The sequence below is a fragment of the Tursiops truncatus genome, chromosome 17 (assembly GCF_011762595.2).
Source record: "Tursiops truncatus isolate mTurTru1 chromosome 17, mTurTru1.mat.Y, whole genome shotgun sequence".
In the NCBI taxonomy this organism is placed as follows: Eukaryota; Metazoa; Chordata; class Mammalia; order Artiodactyla; family Delphinidae; genus Tursiops; species Tursiops truncatus.
The window spans coordinates 18,632,609-18,654,209 of NC_047050.1; the positions used below are offsets into that span (position 1 = coordinate 18,632,609).

Here is a 21,601-nt window from a genome sequence, read left to right on the forward strand (position 1 = left end):
ATCATCTTCACTATCATTATTCTGAATTCTTTTTTCTGGAGGGTTGCCTATCTCCACTTCATTTAGTTGTTTTTCTGGGGTTTTATCTTGTTCCTTCATCTGGTACATAGCCCTCTGCCTTTTCATCTTGTCTATCTTTCTGTGAATGTGGTTTTTGCTGAGCTCTTTGTTGGGGCCAATGGCAGACTCTGGGAGGGCTCACGCCAAGGAGTACTTCCCAGAACTTCTGCTGCCTGTGTCCTTGTCCTTACGGTGAGACACAGCCACCCCCGGCTTCTGCAGTAGACTCTCCAACACTAGCAGGTAGGTCTCTCCCATGGGGTCACTGTTCCTTCCTCTGGGTCCCAATGCACACACTACTTTGTGTGTGCCCTCCCAGAGTGGAGTCTCTGTTTCCCCCAGTCCTGTCGAAGTCCTGCAATCAAATCCCACTAGGCTTCAAAGTCTGATTCTCTAGCTATTCCTCCTCCCGTTTCCAGACCCACAGGTTGGGAAGCCTGACGTGGGCTCAGAAACTTCACTCCAGTGGGTGGACTTCTGTGGTATAAGTGTTCTCCAGTTTGTGACTCACCCACCCAGCAGTTAAGGGATTTGATTTTAGTGTGATTGTGCCCATCCTACCATCTCATTGTGGCTTCTCCTTTATCTTTGGAGGTTGGGCATCTTTTTTGGTGAGTTCCAGTGTCTTCCTCTTGATGACTGTCCAGCAGATAGTTGTGATTCTGGTGCTCTCACAAGAGGGAGTGAGAGCACACCCTTCTACTCCACCATCTTGGTTCAGGTGGCTGCGTGTGTGTGACAGTGTTTTGTGTTGTGCCATATAAATAGAAATTATAACTTTCTTCTGTCATTTCCAGGACAGAAACCCAAATTATCCATTGCTTATTGTTTCTCACCTTGCTTTGTACATCCACAGCTTGGCCAAACCTGTGGATTTTTATGCCTGAAATGTCTTGCCAATTTCTCCCCCCTTTTCAACATTTTTATGACTGCTTAAAGTTAATTCCACAATCTTTTCCTAGTGTTACTCTAGTGCCTCTCCTGTCATTCATTATCAACATTGCCTTTTGTTACCTTCCTAAAAAGTGAACTGAATCATTTCACTCATTTTCGTGTAACTCTTTCTTTGTTCTCCATTGATTAGAAATGTTTTAGACTAAAACCATATGTGTATCTGTATCCACACACAAACACTCACAGTACCTTTGCTTAAGCAGTTGTGCCATTCTAGGATACATAATATATCTGATTTCAATTTTAAAATCGCAACCATTTTCTCACAGGTTTCAAGGTATACAATAGTTGCTGCCAATTGTTTATATATTTCTTCTTAGTAATATAACTGCATTTCCTTTCTGTCCATGTTGGCAAGCATTCCCCTAAATGTTTCTATACACATCAATGTTCTTTTTCAAGAAGAGATCTCATAAAGAACCACCTCATTGTTAGTTGTTCATTAGTAGTTATTTTACTGACAACTTGGATGTATGCCTCTTAATTTTGCAAGTATTTTAAAATTAAAATGACTTCCAAAGCATTTAAAATACTTCTTCTGGCAATAATGTCTGCTTGGAAGCAGAATTCCTAACTCTCCTCCCACAGGTCTTTTCTTTTATGATTCCATACCCTTGGGGGTTTTCCTAATAGTCTGAAATTCCACACTATAATTCATGTTTGTTGAAAGACATCTGAAATCATTGACATGCCTCAAGGTCTCAGGATTAAGTAACTATCATCTCTGTCCTCATGTAATTGGGCATGCTTAGGTCCATCTCAGAAATTCCTTCTTTCTCTTTTTCCGCCTCCATCCCTCCACTTTCTCATAGAGGAAATCCATTTATCGTTCAGACAAGTTTCTCGAGGGACACATTTTCATCCCTGTGGAAGTACCTCAAGTCAAACGTCAATAGATGAACAATATCTCTTTGTATACATGACAAAGAGGTAACCGTGAAAGCAATGGTTGATTTTTATGAGATTCTAAGCAAGAACTCAGCCACCCTGGAGAAAGAAAGATTCATGTCTGCTGCTTAGGCATTAAAAGTCCTTTAGTCTCCTGTATGCTAGACAGCTATAAGAGATATGTTGAAAAGTATAGGCTAATCAGTGCTGGCACTATTTCTCAAAAGGTCTTGGATCTTTGAGTTGGATGGCCCACAGAGAATATGTCATCTAATCTTCTATTCGGTTCAGGAATCTCTGACACAGCATCCTTGAGATTCATTCAATGTGCCATGAGTCCTTTCTGAAGGGGTGAGACCCTAGCTGGACAGCTCCAGTTGTTAAACATAGGCAGCTGTGAGCAGCCACGTGCATTCCCTGAAGCTGCTCCGATGTTTCATAATACTCATGCTCACCTTCTGTGCTCCTATTAGATGTTCTTGCCTTTTCAATTTAACAGTGTTCATTAATTCCTATTTACAGCTTTCAGTATTGCACCTTGAGCCCTTCTCAAATTACTCGAAATTAGTTAGGAACTTAAGGCTCATGAAAATATAGCAAAACCTGAACTTTGGCACATGTTATCAACATCAAAGAATGCATCTCCACACTGAACTTTGAAATTCAGTGGCACTTTCAGTTTCAAACACTGTCCTGCTCTCATAAGGAATTTGATGAAGAATAGAATACACACCTTTTCCCTCCCATTTTTAGATGCACCAGTGAAGAGCTAAACTATGTGCGTCAGGCCACACATACTGCTAGAGACACGACTGGGAATATAGCCCAGGAAACTTGGCTCCCAGCCTGGTGTGCTTCTTACCACATGATCATCCTTTCTGACAAATATAAATCCACATAGTACTCCTCCTGCTGAAACATGCAGGAGGCAACACACAATGACCAACTAGACTAGTCAGTGTACGTTACGCAAGTTTAACTGAATAATGTGTAGTTTCTAAGATTCCTGTTGCCACAGACTGGGAATATCCCACATTTTGTTAAAGTTCTCATGACACAGGGTATTTGTGAGGGTCCTTTTGTTACAAATTGCCCTAATAGTCACATTCTTGGCTCTTGTCTTGCCAGACACAGGTTTTGCTCCAATGGCATCTTTCTAGGAAGGCACTTCTGACGGTTGACAGCTGCAGCTGCTGCTGTGACATTCTTCATGGCCTCGGAGCTGTGCCCTCCAATATGCTTCCTGAGAGGCTGGGCTACTCTTTGCTTAAAATTTCAACTCCATGCTTCTAAACCTGAAACAGATGTTATCTTGGCTGCTGTCATTTGTCATAAGCTTCTATATTTGCATTCTATACAAGGCAGGTAAAAGGCAGGTAATTTGCTGCCTCTCTGTAGAGAAAGGGAAAAAAGGAGAGAGAGTGAAACAAGAGAAAGAGATAAAGAGAGACTAAATATGAAAATTAGAGGAATAAAGCCACATGGAGACAGAAAGTGCAACCACTTGAGCATCTATTATCCCAATATCATATGCTATAGTTTGACTACTACTGATTTGCTTGGCATCTCTTTTGAATCATATTTGTGGCCACCCAGATTAACTATGTGAGCTGATCTTTTGAGTTAATATCAGCTTGCTCTTTTCAGCTCCCATGTCATTTACTGTCTTAAAAAAAAAAATGTACTGCTTGTTACTCAACCTTCTGTGTTTTCAAAAACTCACAGTCCCTTTTTTTTTCTCCTTTTTTTGTATGGGAACCAGGAACTAGAAGGCATTAAATGAGGAAAATTAACCAGTCACAGAAAAGGTGGAAGCTCAGAGCAAAAAGAGTTTGTCTTTTATGGTTTGTACTTTGTAAGCTGTGGGTGTGACTCAATTTCCTCACCACCCACATAAAAAGGTTGCCACCCAATCACTGTTTTTTCTATCCAAAACCCCTCCCCTTTGATTTTGGCTAAGAGAGACCCTAAGAAAGACTGCCCTTTCTGGACGTTGCAGACTGTGACATATAAAAGCTGTTAGCTGCTCCTGTAGCCAGCAGCACTCAAACCTTGCAGAGTTTTGCTCTGAGAGTTTGTAATAAGACACACTCCTCTTACAAGAGTTCATGCTACAACCTAGCAAAGAACTTTAAATTTTTGGAAGAATACTATATTCATTTTGGCATTGTGCAGAGGTAAGCTATTTAGCTCAACAAGTTTATTTTGCATGCATTGCTTTTAAAGTAGCTCACATTTTTATTTTTTTAGAAATGAGATTGGATTATTACAACTTTTTTTTTCTATCTGTTCTATTACTTGGTGTCCATATATGTCTGGGGGACATTATCAGCACATTCTCTGTTATTACCTGTGATGCATTTTTCCTTTTCACTCTCAAGATGAATTTCAATTCCTAAAGATTTCCCTCTGAAAATAAATATGCAGTAATGCATTCTGTGGCTCAGGCGTTTGGGGTAAATGGCTCACATTCATTTTAGGGTTAGTAGCCATGCTGTTTATTTTTCTCTAGCTATAGGAAGTTCCTCTTAGGGGACTGCTTCATAACACCAAGTAAAATGTATAGAGACCACTACAGGTTGTCTTCTAGGCTTGAGTTCAGCATTTGCTTGGATTTTTTGAAGAAAGTCAAGTCAAGCAATGATTTTGTAAATTCATACCCTCTGGCCCTATTTTTTTTTTCCTTTCATAGACCCTAACTCTACCTTTCTGCTTTAAGGCAAACTCTGTGGCCTCTCCCTCTCCACCTCTCAAAATGATAGCAATCTCTGCCATCAGCAGTGCACTCCTGCTCTCCCTTCTCTGTGAAGCAAGTGCCGTCATCTTACTCAATTCCACTGACTCATCCCCGCCAACCAATAATTTCACTGATATTGAAGCAGCTCTAAAAGCACAACTAGATTCTGCGGACATCCCCAAAGCCAGGCGGAAGCGCTACATTTCGCAGAATGACATGATCGCCATTCTTGATTATCATAACCAAGTTCGGGGCAAAGTGTTCCCACCAGCAGCAAACATGGAATATATGGTAAGAGAACCTTGTTTTCTTTGAATTCTGAGTGAGGACGCTTTACTTAAATTGTACATTAGGAGAATCTAAAGAATTCATATGTTAAGGGATATGGGGTTTTTTACACCTTTTAACTTAAGGAATGTTCTTAAGTGCCTGGTAAACTTAAGTACTGTTCCACCATATAATTAAAAGGGAGGAAAGGGATCTAATATTTTTGTGTGAGTTTCATAACCATTAATGAATCAGGTCTTATATAAGAAAGAGGTAAAGAGTGGGGTGTGATGACTGATCACATTTGGAAGGTCCACTTAAAAAAAAAATTCACATGGAACTTTTTCTGTGCTTTGTTTATCTAATAGTCATATTTATCAGCTAAAATATTTTTTGAAAATGATTTTTTTAAATTATAGGTTTCATGTGCATGAATTATTCTCTGGATAGGTATCTCTTCCCTTTCTTGGACAAAGCTCTTCCTGACACTAATCTATTTGTATTCTCAGAGAACATGCTGACTTTTTCCTTCTTGTGATTTAATGCTTTGTCGTTCAGATAACAGTGAAGTCAGCACATCTGCACACTGTTCCAACTTGCCATGAACACATTCTTTGCTCTCTCTTAAAAATAAAAAATAGGCTCTCTGTGTTTAAATCATTTTACTTGGAAAGTTTTTTTAAAAAGTTGGTATTAAAAGGATAGATGTCTTTTTAAAGTTTCTTTGTTTTTGGTTTTGAATTTATACAAGGTTATGGTTTAACTTCCAGCACCTTCCAAGAGCACAGCTTGGAGCCTGTTTAAGGCAGTGAAGACCACCAGTATGGTATTTCTAAGTTGGGGTGGGTATGGCAGTACCACTAACAACACTCTGTAAGTGCTGACCTAAAATTTGGGGGTTTCTGTCAGATTCTAAATGTATCTATTTTATTTAAATAAGCTTTTAAAGTTTGACTAATTGTAGAAATTAGTGTCACAGAAAAATACAGACTTGCCAAATGTAAGAGAGTCATGGTTCATAGAAGTACAATTTAGACTCTATGAAAATGCATTTTTCTAGGATTTTTAAATGAAAGTGGAAAAGAAGATGTCATCAGTCCTGGTGTATGAGGGGCAATATAGTCTCATGATTAAGAATATGTAGTCTGGAATCTAAATGTTTGGGTTCAAACCCCAGTCCTAGAATATAAGCTGAGTGAATTCATTAACCTAATTGTGTTTTATTTTCATCATCTCTAATATGAGGATAAAGGTAGTATCTGCCATATGGGGTTGTTATGAGGAATGTATGGAGTTGAGAACTAGAACAATTAAACCAGAGCCTACAGAAAAATAATGTTCAATAAACATTAGTTTTTATGGGTTTCTGTGAGCTTACTGTGAAAGTGCCCAGTGAAAACCTGTTCAAGATCTAAAAATAGGAACAATTACTCACATTGAACAGGTGTTTCTAGAAGGTGATGCCCAGGTATAGAAAGGAGAGGAACAAACATGTTTTCAAACATCATGCATTATGAGAGAAATATGCATAAGATTCTATGTGAGCTCAAAAAGGTATGCTATCCAGACTGCAGGTTTAGGGAATACTTTCTGGCGGCAATCACATAGCTATGCAGACTAAGGTAAGGATCAAGACAAATGAACCGGCTTTGGAGAGGACTTCATGTGGGGTGAAATCCTAACTCTGCTGTGTACTTTGTGGCCTTGTGCAAGTTACTTAATATGCATAAGACTCTACTTCCTTCTCTGTGAAATGGGAACAATAATTTATATGATAACCAATCAATATATAATGCAATTTATTATTTCAATAATATTGAGGGAAGAGGGATCATCATGAATCATATGTGGGGTACAACACAGTAGAAATATATTTTAAAAAGCCACATTTTTCTAGTTATACTTTTCCCCACTGATCAAGAATTAATTCATTCCACATGCATTTATTAAATTGTTTCTATGTGCCAAGGACTTGGCTAATTGTTTCCACAGATGATCTCATTTGATAGCTCAGTCTCCCTGTGAGGTTAAGATTTCGATCCTCATTTTACCAATGAAATCACTTAGACACAAAGAAGTTAATGACTAGGTGAAGGTGGTTTGGATAATGAATGGTATCATTGGAATTAGAGTTAAGGTCTGTGTAATTTCAAAGCCTATGCTTGTATTGGGGAGCATCTTTTCATTCTCTAGACCGAGCAAATACTACATTGGGGGAAACTGCTGGAGATGTCAGGATATCACTGTTTCCTTCTTTGCAATGCCAGCTGAAATCATATAGTTTTCATATTCTATTTGTCATTCCTTTCTTATTATTTGCTTTTCAAATATGGGAGCTACTACATAATAATTTATTTTGTAAGAACCAGATACAGTGCTTGTTATATAGTAAATGCTTTATAAATCCTTCTTCACTTAGTAAAGTTAACGAGAAACAGTAGTCAGAATATTAAGCTCTATAAAGTAACACTGTCTCAAATTATCATGTAAATACTGCATACACTTCATCACACATGTATCTATTCACTTAATATTTATGGAGCATTTACTATATGTTAGGTACTATTCTAAGCACCTAGGATAAATTCATGAATAAAATAGACAGTCCTTGGCCTCCTGGGTGGGCAATCAGGCAATAAACAAGATAAATAAATTACATAGTATGTTAGAAGGTGATAAGGTTATGAAGAAAAATAAAGCAGGTTGAGGCTGGGACATTTAATAGTGTGGTCAGAGAAGGGCTCCCTGAGATGTCCTGGAGGAAGGTGAGGCAGTAAGCCACACTGACAGATGAGGGAAGACCATTCCAGACAGAGGGAAGAGAGTGGGCAAACTCCCCTGAGGGGGAGAGGAACAGATTACTTCAGTTAGAAAAATGTGCTCAATTTAGTGAAATCCTGTCTCTGTGAGTAAATTGACTAACTGAAATAATTCATTGGATCCCTCAGGCAGACTCAGAGAAACTTTGAGAGAAATAAAATCTAACAGGTCAGAGCAGGAATGTCAGTGACTTTAACCTCCAGGCCAGGTGAAAAATACAGATCTCAGTTGAACACTGTTACTTTTATTTTAATTTGTTTAACATTGCTTTGGACTGTGAACAATTCGAAAGTGAGTTCAATTCCTAACTTCAAATATGGACCTCAAAAGCTTAGGACACTTACCTCAGTATGGCTACCAGCCCTGTGTTCAAACTGTCCCCATCAGTGGGTGATATCACTATGGGAGCCTCATAGAAAATGGTCTTCAGCTCAGGGCTCTTTCTATTTTTTTTTTTAATTAATTCTTATTGGAGTACGGTTGCTTTACAATGTTGTGTTAGCCTCCACTGCACAACAAAATGAAGCAGCCATGCACATACAGATATCCCCTCCCTTTTGGACTTCCCTCCCATTTAGGTCACCACAGTGCATTAGGTAGAGTTCCCTGTGCTATATGGTATGTTCCCATCAGTTGTCTATTTTATACATAGTATCAATAATATATATGTATCAATCCCAGTCTCCCAATTCCTCCCACCCCACCCCTTTCCCCCTTGGTATCAGGGCTGTTTCTAATTGCATCAGCCTGATTTGCAATCCCCTTCATTCACAACTTTACTCTCTGAGCCTCTTCCCATGCCATTTCCTCACCTTCTAATGTCTCCTCCTTAACTTATTCCAATATTTATAATCCTACCCTTCAAGTTTTATGTAAGAATGTTGTGTCCTTCACTGTTGTTTCTTACATTCACAGTCATATTTGATTTCTCCTTCTTTTGAACCACTGTAGCCTATTATGTTTATCACACTGCTCTTATTAAAATCAGACTCAATTTACAGTTATTTGTATATTTCTTGCAATCTTCCTAATTTTAAGCTTTCAGGGTGCTCAGTCTATGTTTATTCACCTTTGTATAACTATTTTCTTGGGAAATTTCTTGTGTATAGACAGTAATCAACCATTATTTGGTGAATTTGAAATCCCTATGAATTGTTACATGTTTATAACTTGAATCAATTTTGATATTATTATTTATATTTAAAGTTCGCTTATCATTTATAATAACATTTTATCCTGTGCACCTAAAATATGAAAGAAGTTTTTCAAAGTTCTAAAAAGCAAAAAGCCCCTTAAAATTAAATGATTTTATCCTCTTTAAGTACTTGGTTATGCTAGTGTATGCTTGAGTAAATTAAGTGGACACAATTTGAACACTAGAGTGTTGACATTCATATTTTAGTGTATAATATCTTCTTTGGGTATACTGGCCATGATTTTCCAAACACTGTATCCTTTCAAAAAATAATAATATAGATAGAGCTTAAGATATGCAAGTCAAACTCTTGGCTTCTGTTCTACGATTAGTTTTTTGACAAATTTCCATAGCTCCTTGGACACCAGCTGTTTTTCATTCTTCCTAAGGGCAACTTAAACCGTGACTCTAAACCACAGACCACACTAGTTTCTTAGAATAAGAATCATTCCCTAAAAGAATGAAATTACAAGACTCATACATGGAGTAAAATTTGTAAGATATTTCTTGAATTTAAGGCAATTGAATAAATTAATTTAAAAAATTTGAAGTCCTTCTGTAAGAGGATGAGATCCAAAGATAACAGAAATCTTTGTATTTAAACTGTAAACAAAACAGGAAAAACAAGCAGGAAAAAAAAAAACCTTAGGCACATAATTCAGTATAAGACGCTGCTGTGTAAGACTGATGTAATAAAAGAGTACAGACCAAAATACCATGGAGAAATAAAAGAAAGAAGAGGTAATCTCTAGTTGGCAAAATCATGGAAGGCTGCTTAGAGGAAGGGTATATGAGATAGATGCTCAGGAAAGGGTAGGATTGGATGTTATAGTAGGTAAAGCAATGAATGAACAAAATCGCCAGGAGAGAAAAAGCATAACACATTCGCCATGTTTTCAAGGATTTTGAGAAAAGATTGAGGATCACTTAATACAAGAGCCATTAGGGAGGCCACGGAGGTTTTAGAGCAGGGTCAGAGGTGCATATGAGAAAGATGGCACTATCAATTGATGGAGTTTAGATTGGCTGTGAAGGTGACCCAAGAGGTGGCAACCACTGAATCAGCAGGGCCTTTTTTTTTTTTTTTTTTTTGCCATACGCGGGCCTCTCTCTGTTGTGGCCTCTCCTGTTGCGGAGCACAGGTTCAGCGGCCACGGCTCACGGGCCCAGCCGCTCCGCGGCATGTGGGATCTTCCCGGACCGGGGCATGAACCCGCGTCCCCTGCATCGGCAGGTGGACTCTCAACCACTGTGCCACCAGGGAAGCCCAACAGGGCCATTCTTTTAGTCAAAGGTGAGGAGGAACTGGACACCTATACCTACCACAGTGACAGGTATGAACAGTTAATGGAAGTAGTTCATGAGAACACATGGTAGCCATCTTCATAAATGGTAGAGAATGATGGAAAGACAGGTAGGGGACAGCGTGAAGATAATGACAGATATGAACTGAACAACTTAAAAATGAAAAAAAATGTGTAATGTAATTTCAAGAAGCCAAAATAGCTATATTGATAATATGCCCTATTTCATTTGTTTGGTGCCTGCAAATATGATTTGCAGAGCTAAGGGAATCAGTCTCCTATACTCTTCTGGAAAAGAGAAAAATACTAGTTACCAAGTCACAGCAGGTAGTAAAGTTACAGAAAGCATGACTCAAATGAATGAATGGAGAATAGATTAATCCGTCCTCAGAAATAGCCAGTAAAGTATTTGCCTACAGTAATTTATGTCTTGAGAATAAGGAAAAATTTGGATTTTGTTTATTTGGGCTTTGTGTGTAAGAGAATGTAGATAATGTAAAAGACCTTTTTTTTAAATTATTCATAGTTGACAAAACACTTGTGATGTCTATCCTTATCGTTGTTTTAAATGAACCCATATACTGGACCAGATGGCACCTTTCTTCTCATTTGGGAAGGATAACTCAATTTTCTTCTTATGAGAAATTTGATGTGTCTAACTTAAATTTTTTCAATGAATGCTTTTATGACCACTAGAAAGCCTCCTGAGAACATTGCCAGCCAGCAGGGAACTGAGAAAGATTGCTGACAGGAAGGCATTTCTCCAGCTCATTTGGAACTCCACATTCCTGTTCTCCTACATGTAGAACCTTTTAAGTGTCTTGGCTTCAAATGGAGACTGGGCACATTTTGTATGAATTTTCTTCCAAGGTGCATGTTGCGTAGTATTAGTTACTTAGTATTGCTTATATATGAATGTTTAGCTCTCCACTTATGGAGCCAGCAGAAAGTAAGGACATTTTGTTTATGACTGTTTTGAGTACAGGCTCTAAGATGTGCAAATGTAAATACATTAACATGATATGATTCAGAACCTCACCATCAGTTGGTAGAAGGAAGAGCTTTGAATCATACATAGGCTACATATATATCGACCATATTTCCTAGTATTCAACACTGCTTTTTTGGTAACAAATTATATTTGATCATATGCAATGGTACAGAAAATGTTATTATATTCCTGCTATTTATAGAACCTAGCATCATATCTGTCCCACAGAGAACACTCAGTAACAATCTATGGAACAACTGAATGAAGTCTTTTAACCTTTGCTGGGCATTCCATGTAAAGAGCACATGGCTATGGTGCTCAGGTGGGCAGGGGTCACTCAGTATTCAATCACTCATTCCACAGTATTTATTCCTGTGCCTGGCATTGTGCTGAGGGGTTCAGCAGGGAGCAAAAAGACATTTCTTGATAGGAAATACTGTGAATGGACGAGTAAGTGGGCAAAGCAGTGAGCTGTGTGCTAAAGTAGAATAAATACAGGTGCTGTGGGATCCCATGGGGCATATCTGGCCCAGACTTGGACTGGGGGTAGAGACGCAAGGAAGGCTTCCAAAAGGAAATGATTTCAGATATTAAATATGAAAAATAAATAAAAGTTATACAGGCAGGAGTTGGAAGGAGGGAATATGTGGTAGGTGGGGAAGGGTGTTTTGGGAAGGTGCATGGTACCTTGAAGGCATAGATGAAATTCAGTGTGGCTTGGATGTAGAGGATAAAAGAAAAAGTGATGTTTGATGAGGCTGGGAAGGCAAGCAGAAACTTGTTTGAGTTTTATTCTAAGATTAAGGGAAGTGGTTGAAGGTTTTAAGTTGTGTAATTAATTTGCCTTCAGAAGGGTCATTCTGGCTACAGGTTGAGAAAGGGATTGGAGACAGGCAGAAGTAATGGCACAGTCAAGAGACTGTTATAATAGCCTGGGCGAGAGATAATTGAAGCCTCAATGACATTTAAGGGCATAGGGATGTGACAAAATGAATTTGGGGATCAAATCAGTATGTGTAAGTGATTTATATGAAGAAGTGGCATAAGGATTTATATGATGGAGAAGCCAAGGAGGATGCCTCCATCTTTGACTAGGACAATTGGGCTTCCCTGAGTTGGAGAACAGAAAATAAAGTGCAGGTTTCTGGTAGTCATTAAGTAGCTGAAGGTTTATCATCCAGGGTACACATCTACAGAGGTTGAAAAAAGTAGCTAGTGTGTGGGAGGGAACATTCTTCCAATACAAAGAATTTTGGTTGGGAATATGCTTTGGTAATCAGAATGGACCACTTTACATAATGGGGGTAGAGTAGTGTCATGGAGACAGCATGGATGCATGATTTTATGTCTGGGAATCTACTCAAGAATTTTTGCAAGAAAGTTTCATGTATCTTTTAAGAATTTTTTTTTTTTTTTGAGAATCAGTGCTGAGACTTAAGTCAACATGACTCCAAATCTATTTCAGGGGCCTAGATAGCACCAGGTCCATCTAGTCTTCTGACACACTCAGGATAAGGTTTTTCTGGAAACTAATCAAAGGACTTCAGAAAAATCGAAGTTGACTAGTCTGGCTGGTGTCCTGAATTTAGTATATCTGAAAACCATTTAATAGTCAGTCAATGGCCATTAAATGGTTATGAACTTGAGACGTTTAATTGTCTATGAGAATTTCTGAAGAATGGCTTGGAAAGAAGGCAGGGAAGATAAAGACTAACAGCTTAAAATGGTCAAGAGAAATGTTTGGCATAAAATACATCATGGACTGAGGTTTGGAGGGGTATGATTTGAATGTTCCCAGTCTATGTTACCCATAGAGTCTAAAATCAGGTACCAAGCATTTTTTTGACACAAATATGGAAGAATGCCGCCAAAGTTGTGTGTTTAGACTAAACTTCATGACTCTTAAAATTTCACATCACATACTCCGAACTGAAACAGTCCAGGAATGTTGCTTAAGGGCACAATATTTTTTTACCCTACAAAGTGCATCAAATTCACATTTCATAATTTCATTAAATATGAACATTCTACCAAATCTGTCTCTGCATTCCAGTGAGATCATGTTTTCAGCAAGCAGTAGGTAGGCGGAAAGGCATTTGAATTCTTCTAAGTGGGCAACAGCAAGGTACGGGGTTTGCATGTGTCTCACAAGATAGTTTAACAATCAAGAAGTCAGTTTTTAGCTGATTGTAACACTGAGTTGGTGAAAAAAATTAACCACACATGAAAATGTCTTCCTGGCATATAACTACAGTATTAAATGATAGCTGGTGGGTATTAATTTCCCGGGAAAGGAGAACTGTTGCTAGAATCCATCAACAAATGGTCTTTAAATTTAAAGATAAAACATATGTTAAAGAGGGATTTAAGGAGGGGAATGAATAGGTTTTAAAACTTCTGAAATGTTCTCTAATTTTTATCTTCCACTGTCTGATGTTATGTTGCCAAGAAGCAAGGTCCTTGTTATCTATACACAGTTCTGTTTCTGATTAGTTTGTTGCTTCAGGGTTTATGTTTTCACTTTCTCTGATTGCCTGCTAAGTTGAGATTAAAGCTTGATGTGTCTCAAACTTCAGGCTGCCAGATAAGGTGATCAAAAGTGCACCTCTCATTACCTCTCACTTTAGGCATCTTTCTAGTTCACAGACACCACCACTCTTCCAGTGCCTGATCTTCCAATAATAATAGCGTTTACCATTCTGTACACCCTGCCGTGCTAGAGCTGTGCTAAATTCTCTTCAATCACTATCTTGCCTAACCTTCACAACAGTCTCGTGAGATGGGGACAGTTTTCCTCATTTAGAGACAGGAAATTTGAAGTTTGGAGAGCGTAAGTTGCTTCCCCCAGGTCCCAGAGTAAGTAAATCAAAATGATGAGAAAGCAGTTCTGTATGACAACAGAGCCCATGCTTTGAAAGACTACAATACACACTCCCCTCCATGAGTTCATCTCCTGCTCTTGAGCCCGCTCCACATGCATTTTTATCTGAGGACATCGCTGAATATTAGAAAGTGTTTCTTCATATGGAATCAAATCTTGCTTCCTGTACTCTTTCTAACCTTGGCAACCACATAGGAAAACTCTGTATTACGATAGTGTTTCAAGCCTTTGAAGCCTGTGGGCATCTATGCCTTAAACCTTTGTCCCCCAGTCACTCAGCTCTTTTCTAAGCCTCCAGCCCTTTTGTGTGAAATACCTGTACACACCACCTCTTGCAACCAGAGTATGGCCAGCGTAAGGAAGGTGGCATGAAGATATTTGCTTTCTGAAAATCTTGGAAAAGGTAAGAAGTTGTGCCATTAAGGGAATGGAAAATCAAGTCCCTCCCCACCCCCCATGCTACCTCTTACATTACACATACACACAGGAATAAATTCACTATTTATTTGGTAGTGCGTTAATTGCCTGTCTCTTTCCTAAACTGTAAAGCAGAGTCCATGTCAGTCTTGCTGACTGTTGAATTCCCAGTACCCAATACTGTGCAGCCCTCCCAATAAGTAGTCAATTACTAGCTGCCTAGATTAACGAATTATCTAGAATTCTATTGGTTGATCTGGAAATTTGCATTTCTTGCATTTTCCATTGTTGATAACAAAACAGCAGTCCCCATCTGGTAAGTTTGGTGTAAGGAGATTTGGGGCCAAGACAGTTCCAGGGTCACTCTTTCTTGCCATCATCCTTGTGTATTAAGATCACACATCTACATAAGCGTAATGGTGACAATGATACCTCCCATCAGAGTTCATAAACTGTAGGCCCATTAACCATTCCAATTAGTAATCATGTTTAATTTGCTCTGCAAGTGTTGAACTGTAGAGAATTTTACATTTAAAAGGCTATTTGGCAACATGTAGAAGTGGATACATTTCACATATACATCAGGATTTCTAGATTATCCTGAAAAGTTTTAAGGTTTAGAGACATTGTGCCCACTTCCTACTTGTCAGCAATTGTTTAAAAAGGAAGAACCTCTTTGGGTGGGGAAAAATTCACTCATTTCCAAGTCTCTCTCTCTCTCTCTCTCTTTCATATAACTGTCCAGATGTCAAGCAGCAGTTGCATTTTGTCATCTTACACCCAATACTCATTTTCATTACTAGACCAACCCCCAACCCAATCAGTTGAGTTTGATTATATTTAAATAGCACTTTGGTATTTTCAAAGCACTTGACTGAGGTATAGATTGAGCCATGCATAGATTAAAGCACTGAAATTTTTTTTTCCTTTATTTCCTAATCACCAATCCTGTTTAAATAATCTTACCTCAAATTCTGAATATTTTTCTTTTATCCATGCCTTCCTTAATTTATATATTAAGGCTTTATATGTAGGAAACACTCCCTCAGGAAGGAGTCTTTTTCAATAATCCAGGTAACAAATGATGGTGGCTTCACTCAAGGTGGTGGTAATAATAGTGATGATCAGTGGGTATATTCTGGATAGACAGGATTTTAATGGCAGGATCGACAAGATTTGCTGATAGAGCATATAAAGATTATTAAGCAAAGAAAGAGTAAAGATGGCTATGGACTCTCTGGCTTGAGCAACTACAAAAGCAATTGGTAAACTTTTTCTGTAAAGGACCAGATGGTAAATACGTTTAGCTCTGCAGACCTTGTGGTCCGTGCTGCCACTGTAACACAGAAACAGCTATAGATAACATATAAGTAGGCAATGGGATAGATCTGGTGACCCCTGAACCAGAAGAAAAAGGGTAATGTCATCCACTGATGGGAAGAAGACTGTAGGAGTAGCTGGTTAGAGGGTAGGGAGTGGCAGTAGGGTTGTGAATACTGGAACTCAATTTTGGACTTGTTAAGTAGAGGTTTAAAGTGGATAGGTGGATAAATCAGTCTGGAATTCAGTGGAGAGGTCTATAGATATAATTTGGAAGAGTACCACCAGCTTATAAATAGTATTTCAATGTGTGAGACTGGATGTGGTTACCTAGGCAGTGAATTGATGAAACAGGAGAGAGAGAGAGGGAGAGAGAGAGACAGACAGACAGAGAGACAGACAGAGACATGGCTTCAGCCCTGGGAACCCTCCAGCATGCACAGGTTAGGGAGATGAGGAAGAATCAGCAAACATATGGAGGAAAACAAGGCAGCAGCCAGAGAAAAACAAGGCAAGGGTGGGGTCATGAAACCAGGGGGTGGAAGTGGGTCCAGGAGGAGCAAGTGGTCAGGCATTCTAAAAGCTGCTAATAGAACAAAAAACATGGTGACCAGGAAATGACCATTTATGATATGGATGTGAGCAATTTGGGTAGAGTGGAGGTAGCGGGGGGAACCTGCCTGGGGTGGGCTCAAGAGTAGAAGAAGAAAAACTGAAAATTCTCTGTTAAGACAACACTCAAATTTCATTGTAAAAGGAAGAAGAGGAATGGTGCATTGGAAGACGAAGATGAAAAGGGGTCAAGAGAAGTCCTTTTGTGTTTGTTTTTAAGAATTTTATGCTGCTGGCAATGATCTAGTTCAGAATACCTCTAAAAAAAAGTATACTTTTACACCTTTTTTTAATAGAAATCTACCTTTCCCACCTACATAAAAGGTAGCACTCATCTTACCTGAGGAAAGTCTTCACTATTTTCATTTAAACATTTAAAAAATGCTTAGGACCCCACGTTGATACTTTGTGGTATAATGTGGTCCCATATTTATGGTCATTTTTGAGGGTTGAGGGAATTTTTTTTAAATCAAGTTCCTTAGCTAGTTCTTTTTAAAAGTATAATTGGTTTAATATCATTTAATTAATCCAATTAGTGCCCCCAATTTCCCATGGGAAATCCTTTTCTCTTCCTGTGCCGCACCCCCTCCCCGCCCAGTCTTACCAAGGCCCATTCTTCCCTCCTGTCTGGTTTAACACTGGGTCATATATTCAGCTCTCAGTTTCCTTTATTGGCACTTCACAAGCATTTCCACCGAAAGGGAATAAACCCCAATTTCAAAACAAAACCACAACCATGCCCATGAAGTGTTTTTTAAAAGCTTCTGGCAGCCCTCAGGGAAAATAATTTTGTCATCACTTAATATCTTTTTAATGGCTCTTTCTCACTTCTATAAGTCAGCACTGCTTTCCCAATCTAACCCAGAAAAAGAACAAAGAGCCCCAGCTGAGTTATTTTTAAAAGCCAAAAACTTGTCTATCTAAACTGCCTTTACTTTTTATCTAAATATATGAGAAATGACCACATGTCAGTCCAAGAAAATAAGTGTCTATACGACATGCCATACTGTTTCCAATGTCATTGCTATCAGAGTATCCATGACAATAACCAATTTAGAAATGTGTCTTCAAAAACTCAGTGTGATAATTTTATTTTTTAGTATTTTATGTCTTTGAAGATGGTTTCCACGTGCAGAACAGATTTTTTAAGAGGTCATTTTCAAATTTAATATTTCTTGTTCTCCTCTAATTTAGCTTCATTTACATATATTTTTGTTCTATTCAGAAATCTAGCAAGTTTTGGCAATCACATTTGTTTAATGTTTGTTACTACTTACAAATCTAATTAATTTAAATTTTAAGCTGCATTTATAGATTTAACATATTTGACCTTTAGTACTTCAACTGGCTTATTGAAAATAATTTCCATATATTTAAATGTCTTAAAAGCCTAAGCAACACAGTGACTCTTAAGTTCTAAATTTTGCAATACTGTTTAAAAATTGTAACAAGATTTTCTTAAAATTTTTAACTTAAAACCACAAATATAAATAATTATTGATATATTTTATGTTGAAATTACAAGGCTAATGTATTGCTTTAATAACCTGTTGCCAGATTCTCTGAACCACTATAAATATTAATAACATCAAATATGTACAGGATCGTTACCTAGAAATATTTATCCTTTTTAACACCTTATATTTAATTCTTTCAAACACATCTACCTTTAATTCTTATGTTTGGAATTAAAAGATGTTACCCACTTGAAAAAAAACAGTATGTCATATCAAACAATGTTGGGGATATATTCTCAAGTAATTTTCAGGGTTGCCTTTCAGTTGGTCTACATTTCTTATTGTCCGGAGATAGTGACTGGGGTTTAAGAAGGCAGTTTCGGATGTCCCGGTGCTCACTGTGTTGTGGGTAACAAAACTTAAGGAAATGGCTGATAAAACAACCTCATCTTTGGGCTGGATCATATCACTCTCTAATTCTTCAATTTACGGAAGTCAGTGATTTTCTCCCATGCTGAGACATTCTTTGACTCAATTTTGTATTTCTTTGGCTTAACCTCTGAAGATCTCTGGACTTGAGGTCTTTTCATTCTTTTCATATGCCTCCTATCTCTTGGAGCCACACTCTTCTAGCTATTGAAATGACATCAGTTTGAATTCTGGATGCTTCTCATGGCTTAATCAGACTATGTGGTTTCCACAGACAAGGTGCTAAATTTGTTGATAAGCAGAGTAGTTCATGGTAAACATTTTAGTCCAGAGCTAAATCAATCAGTTTACAAGCTGACCAACTAAATGGCTCGTAACAGCAAAGAATGGAAGAAAATCCTGTGGCGCAATAGGGCACATATATAGGCTTCTGTGCGCTCTGACACCGTTTTAAGCCATCTTCACTTTGTGAGTTATCTAATCATAATATCTAACTCCTACTAGCTCCTGTAAATGTTTTTTTGTCTCCATGCATCATTTTCTTAATTTTTGCCTAATTTTTAGAAGGCATGATATTTTAAGTGTTCACAACTCAGTTACCTGTGAAAGTATTTTATCCATTTAGAGGGACAAGAACTAGAAATACAGAATTTGAGGCTAGCTGCATAAAAGCTGAATAAATATAAGGTGTTTAGCTTTTCTAACAAATGATCATAATATGTTGCATATTTGCTAGTCATTCCATGGAACGTTAAGTAAGTACACACCTGTGACCTTTTTTCTTTTGCTGTATTTGTAGGGTATGATACTAAACTTATTTCAAATAAATATCACAGGTGTTCAGCAAAATTCAGCAGATAGATTATCCACTAAGCATCCAGAAATGTATATATTAGTCAAATGTTTAGGTGATTACAACTTCATTCCCTAAATTTGTATAAGTTGTTAGAATTCTTTCACATGGTTAAACTGGCAACATTCATCACAATTTAGAGCTTCTGGATAAGAAAGAAGCTATCCTTATTTGCTGTTTTCAACCCTGAAAGACCTCTCATCATATTAATAGATTTAAATACCACTGTGGATTAAAGGGATACATCACTCACCCATATTCTCCTGGGAGTTGTAACCAGTGGAGAAAGACGGAGACAGCAAATACAGTAGATACGCAATTCGTAAATTTCAGAGCAGGATCTTCCCCTCTTTACAGGATGGGTGTGAGTCCTGCCTGGGGACAAACAGGCAAGAAAGAGCACGGGACTTTCTGACTTCTTCTGCAGTAGGCATCAGAGAGACAGTTGGTATGTCTCCCATGGGAAGGCAAAATGATCCCACTCTCTGTGTGGGACCTGGCCAGTGCTGCCAGGGTCTCCAGCATCTTCCTTCAGGGACAGGCAGAAATCCCTCCCATCAGTTTCCTAAAAGCAAACATGGAGAAATGAAAAAAAGTGGTCATCTCTCCTCCCTCACAACTATCATCTCAAAAATTTTAATTATGATATCTGTACATAGAAACACCTAAAAACGTAGGCATCGGTAATGCTAAATACAGGGTCTTCCTATCAAAATCCTTTATAATAATTTAAAAATGGTGCTCATGTAAGATATTTTTCAGGCATGAACTCTTTGGTTTATCTCTTTGACATACACAATACGTTTTAAGTATATGAGTAAGCATATAGAATTATATATGCTAAGTTACCTTAAATTTGTTAACTGCCTTAAATATTTTAAATTATTTTGTGAAGAATCTAGGTTTCCTCTTTCTGTGGTATGGAAAAGGCTAGAACTGAACAAGTCATAGGTCAATATAACAGATCTTCCTGATTCTGATGCTGGAGTTACTCAGGGATACTAAATCATGAAATGCTGAAGAGGAAAGGGACCCTAGAGATGAGTTAACTGGGAGACAGAATAATTGACATGTCCTCAGTCACAGATGATCTTAGCAGTAGGCTTAGGGTTAGAATACAAGATATTTTATTTTCTTTTTCAGTATTATTTGTGCCATGCAGTGCTGATATTTCAGAACAAGACTATAAGAAAGACTGTTTTTAGAAAGATTATATAAAAACACAGAAAAGCCGTGTTTTTGGCAGTTACTGTTCTGAGTGCACACCACTTCAATATGTTAATAATATTTAGATGTATTTTTTTCCCAAAGTGACTACAATTAGCTCAGAGACATAATTTGTTGATGCTATTACGTCTAAAATTCATTTGTGATCTAATGGTAATATTTTGCATTTTGGTGAACTGAAATCCATATTTTGTAAATCCATATTTCATTAAAAATATCAGAAGAATAAATACCAGATGAATCCATTATTAGCCAAACAAAATGCTTTTAAAAGTTAATTTCAGTTCTAGAATACTATGATTTTCATTGCAAATTTAGTTTGGTTCACTGATATTTCTGCACAGAATTTTTACAAACAAAAGGAGAGGTTTGAAGTAATAATTCATAAAACATATCAAATGATTATTTTACAGAGCTATGTGTGAAGGAATAATACAAAGTATTTTTTATAACTGTAAAAAAGCATGATATCAATTCAAAGGAGAAGACAAGTATATAAAGAGACACTAACTTTTAAAATATTATAGAATGAGTATTTTCCATTTATATACTGTATTTAACACTGATTATTTACTTATTAAAAGGGTATTATGTAATGTTTTGCCACATTTAATTAATCCACAAAATGGGCAGATTATATTCTGGATAATTAAGGAAAGTGTATTTTATTATAGCTTTTTGAATGATCTTTCTTTTTACACAGACAGTGGAGATATGGCCACTGTCACCACAGAATTACTCCAGATCCTTTCTTGATAATTCTGATTTCATGTAATTTTGTGAGTGAATTTATTTTAATGTAATTCTAGATAGATTTATGTAAGATGACTTTGTTTTTCTAATTTAAGACAACTTCTAAGTGGCTAACAAATCTTTTTTCAGGGTGGGTGCCATGGTCTTCTAGGGTAAAAATGTCTCTGAAGGGTTCATCAATTTTTTTTCCTATTTTATTTCAAAGTCACTAAATTAATTTCCTTTCACTTAAATACACTGTTACATTAAGTAAATCTATGTTTCTAGCTCATAACAATTAAAAGTTCTAATATTATTATTACTATCAAATATTCAAATGATATAAAGTATCATTTATATATTATAATTTAATATAGTTTGACACTTAAAAGTTGGAATAAATGCAAATCAAAACCACAGTGAGACATCATCTCACACCTGTTAGAATGACTATTGT

The 21,601-nt window shown here is 37.4% G+C and overlaps 1 protein-coding gene across 1 annotated transcript in view; it reads left to right on the forward strand.

The window, feature by feature from the left end:
* Positions 1-3,930: 3,930 nt before the first annotated feature.
* PI15 (peptidase inhibitor 15) overlaps positions 3,931-21,601 on the forward strand; it is a 29,345-nt gene continuing 11,674 nt past the window's right edge. The window contains exons 1-2 of the mRNA XM_004315490.4: positions 3,931-4,079; positions 4,622-4,930. Coding sequence (XP_004315538.1) covers positions 4,658-4,930 — 273 coding nt within the window. The 5' untranslated portion in view covers positions 3,931-4,079; positions 4,622-4,657. The remainder of the gene's footprint in view (positions 4,080-4,621; positions 4,931-21,601) is intronic.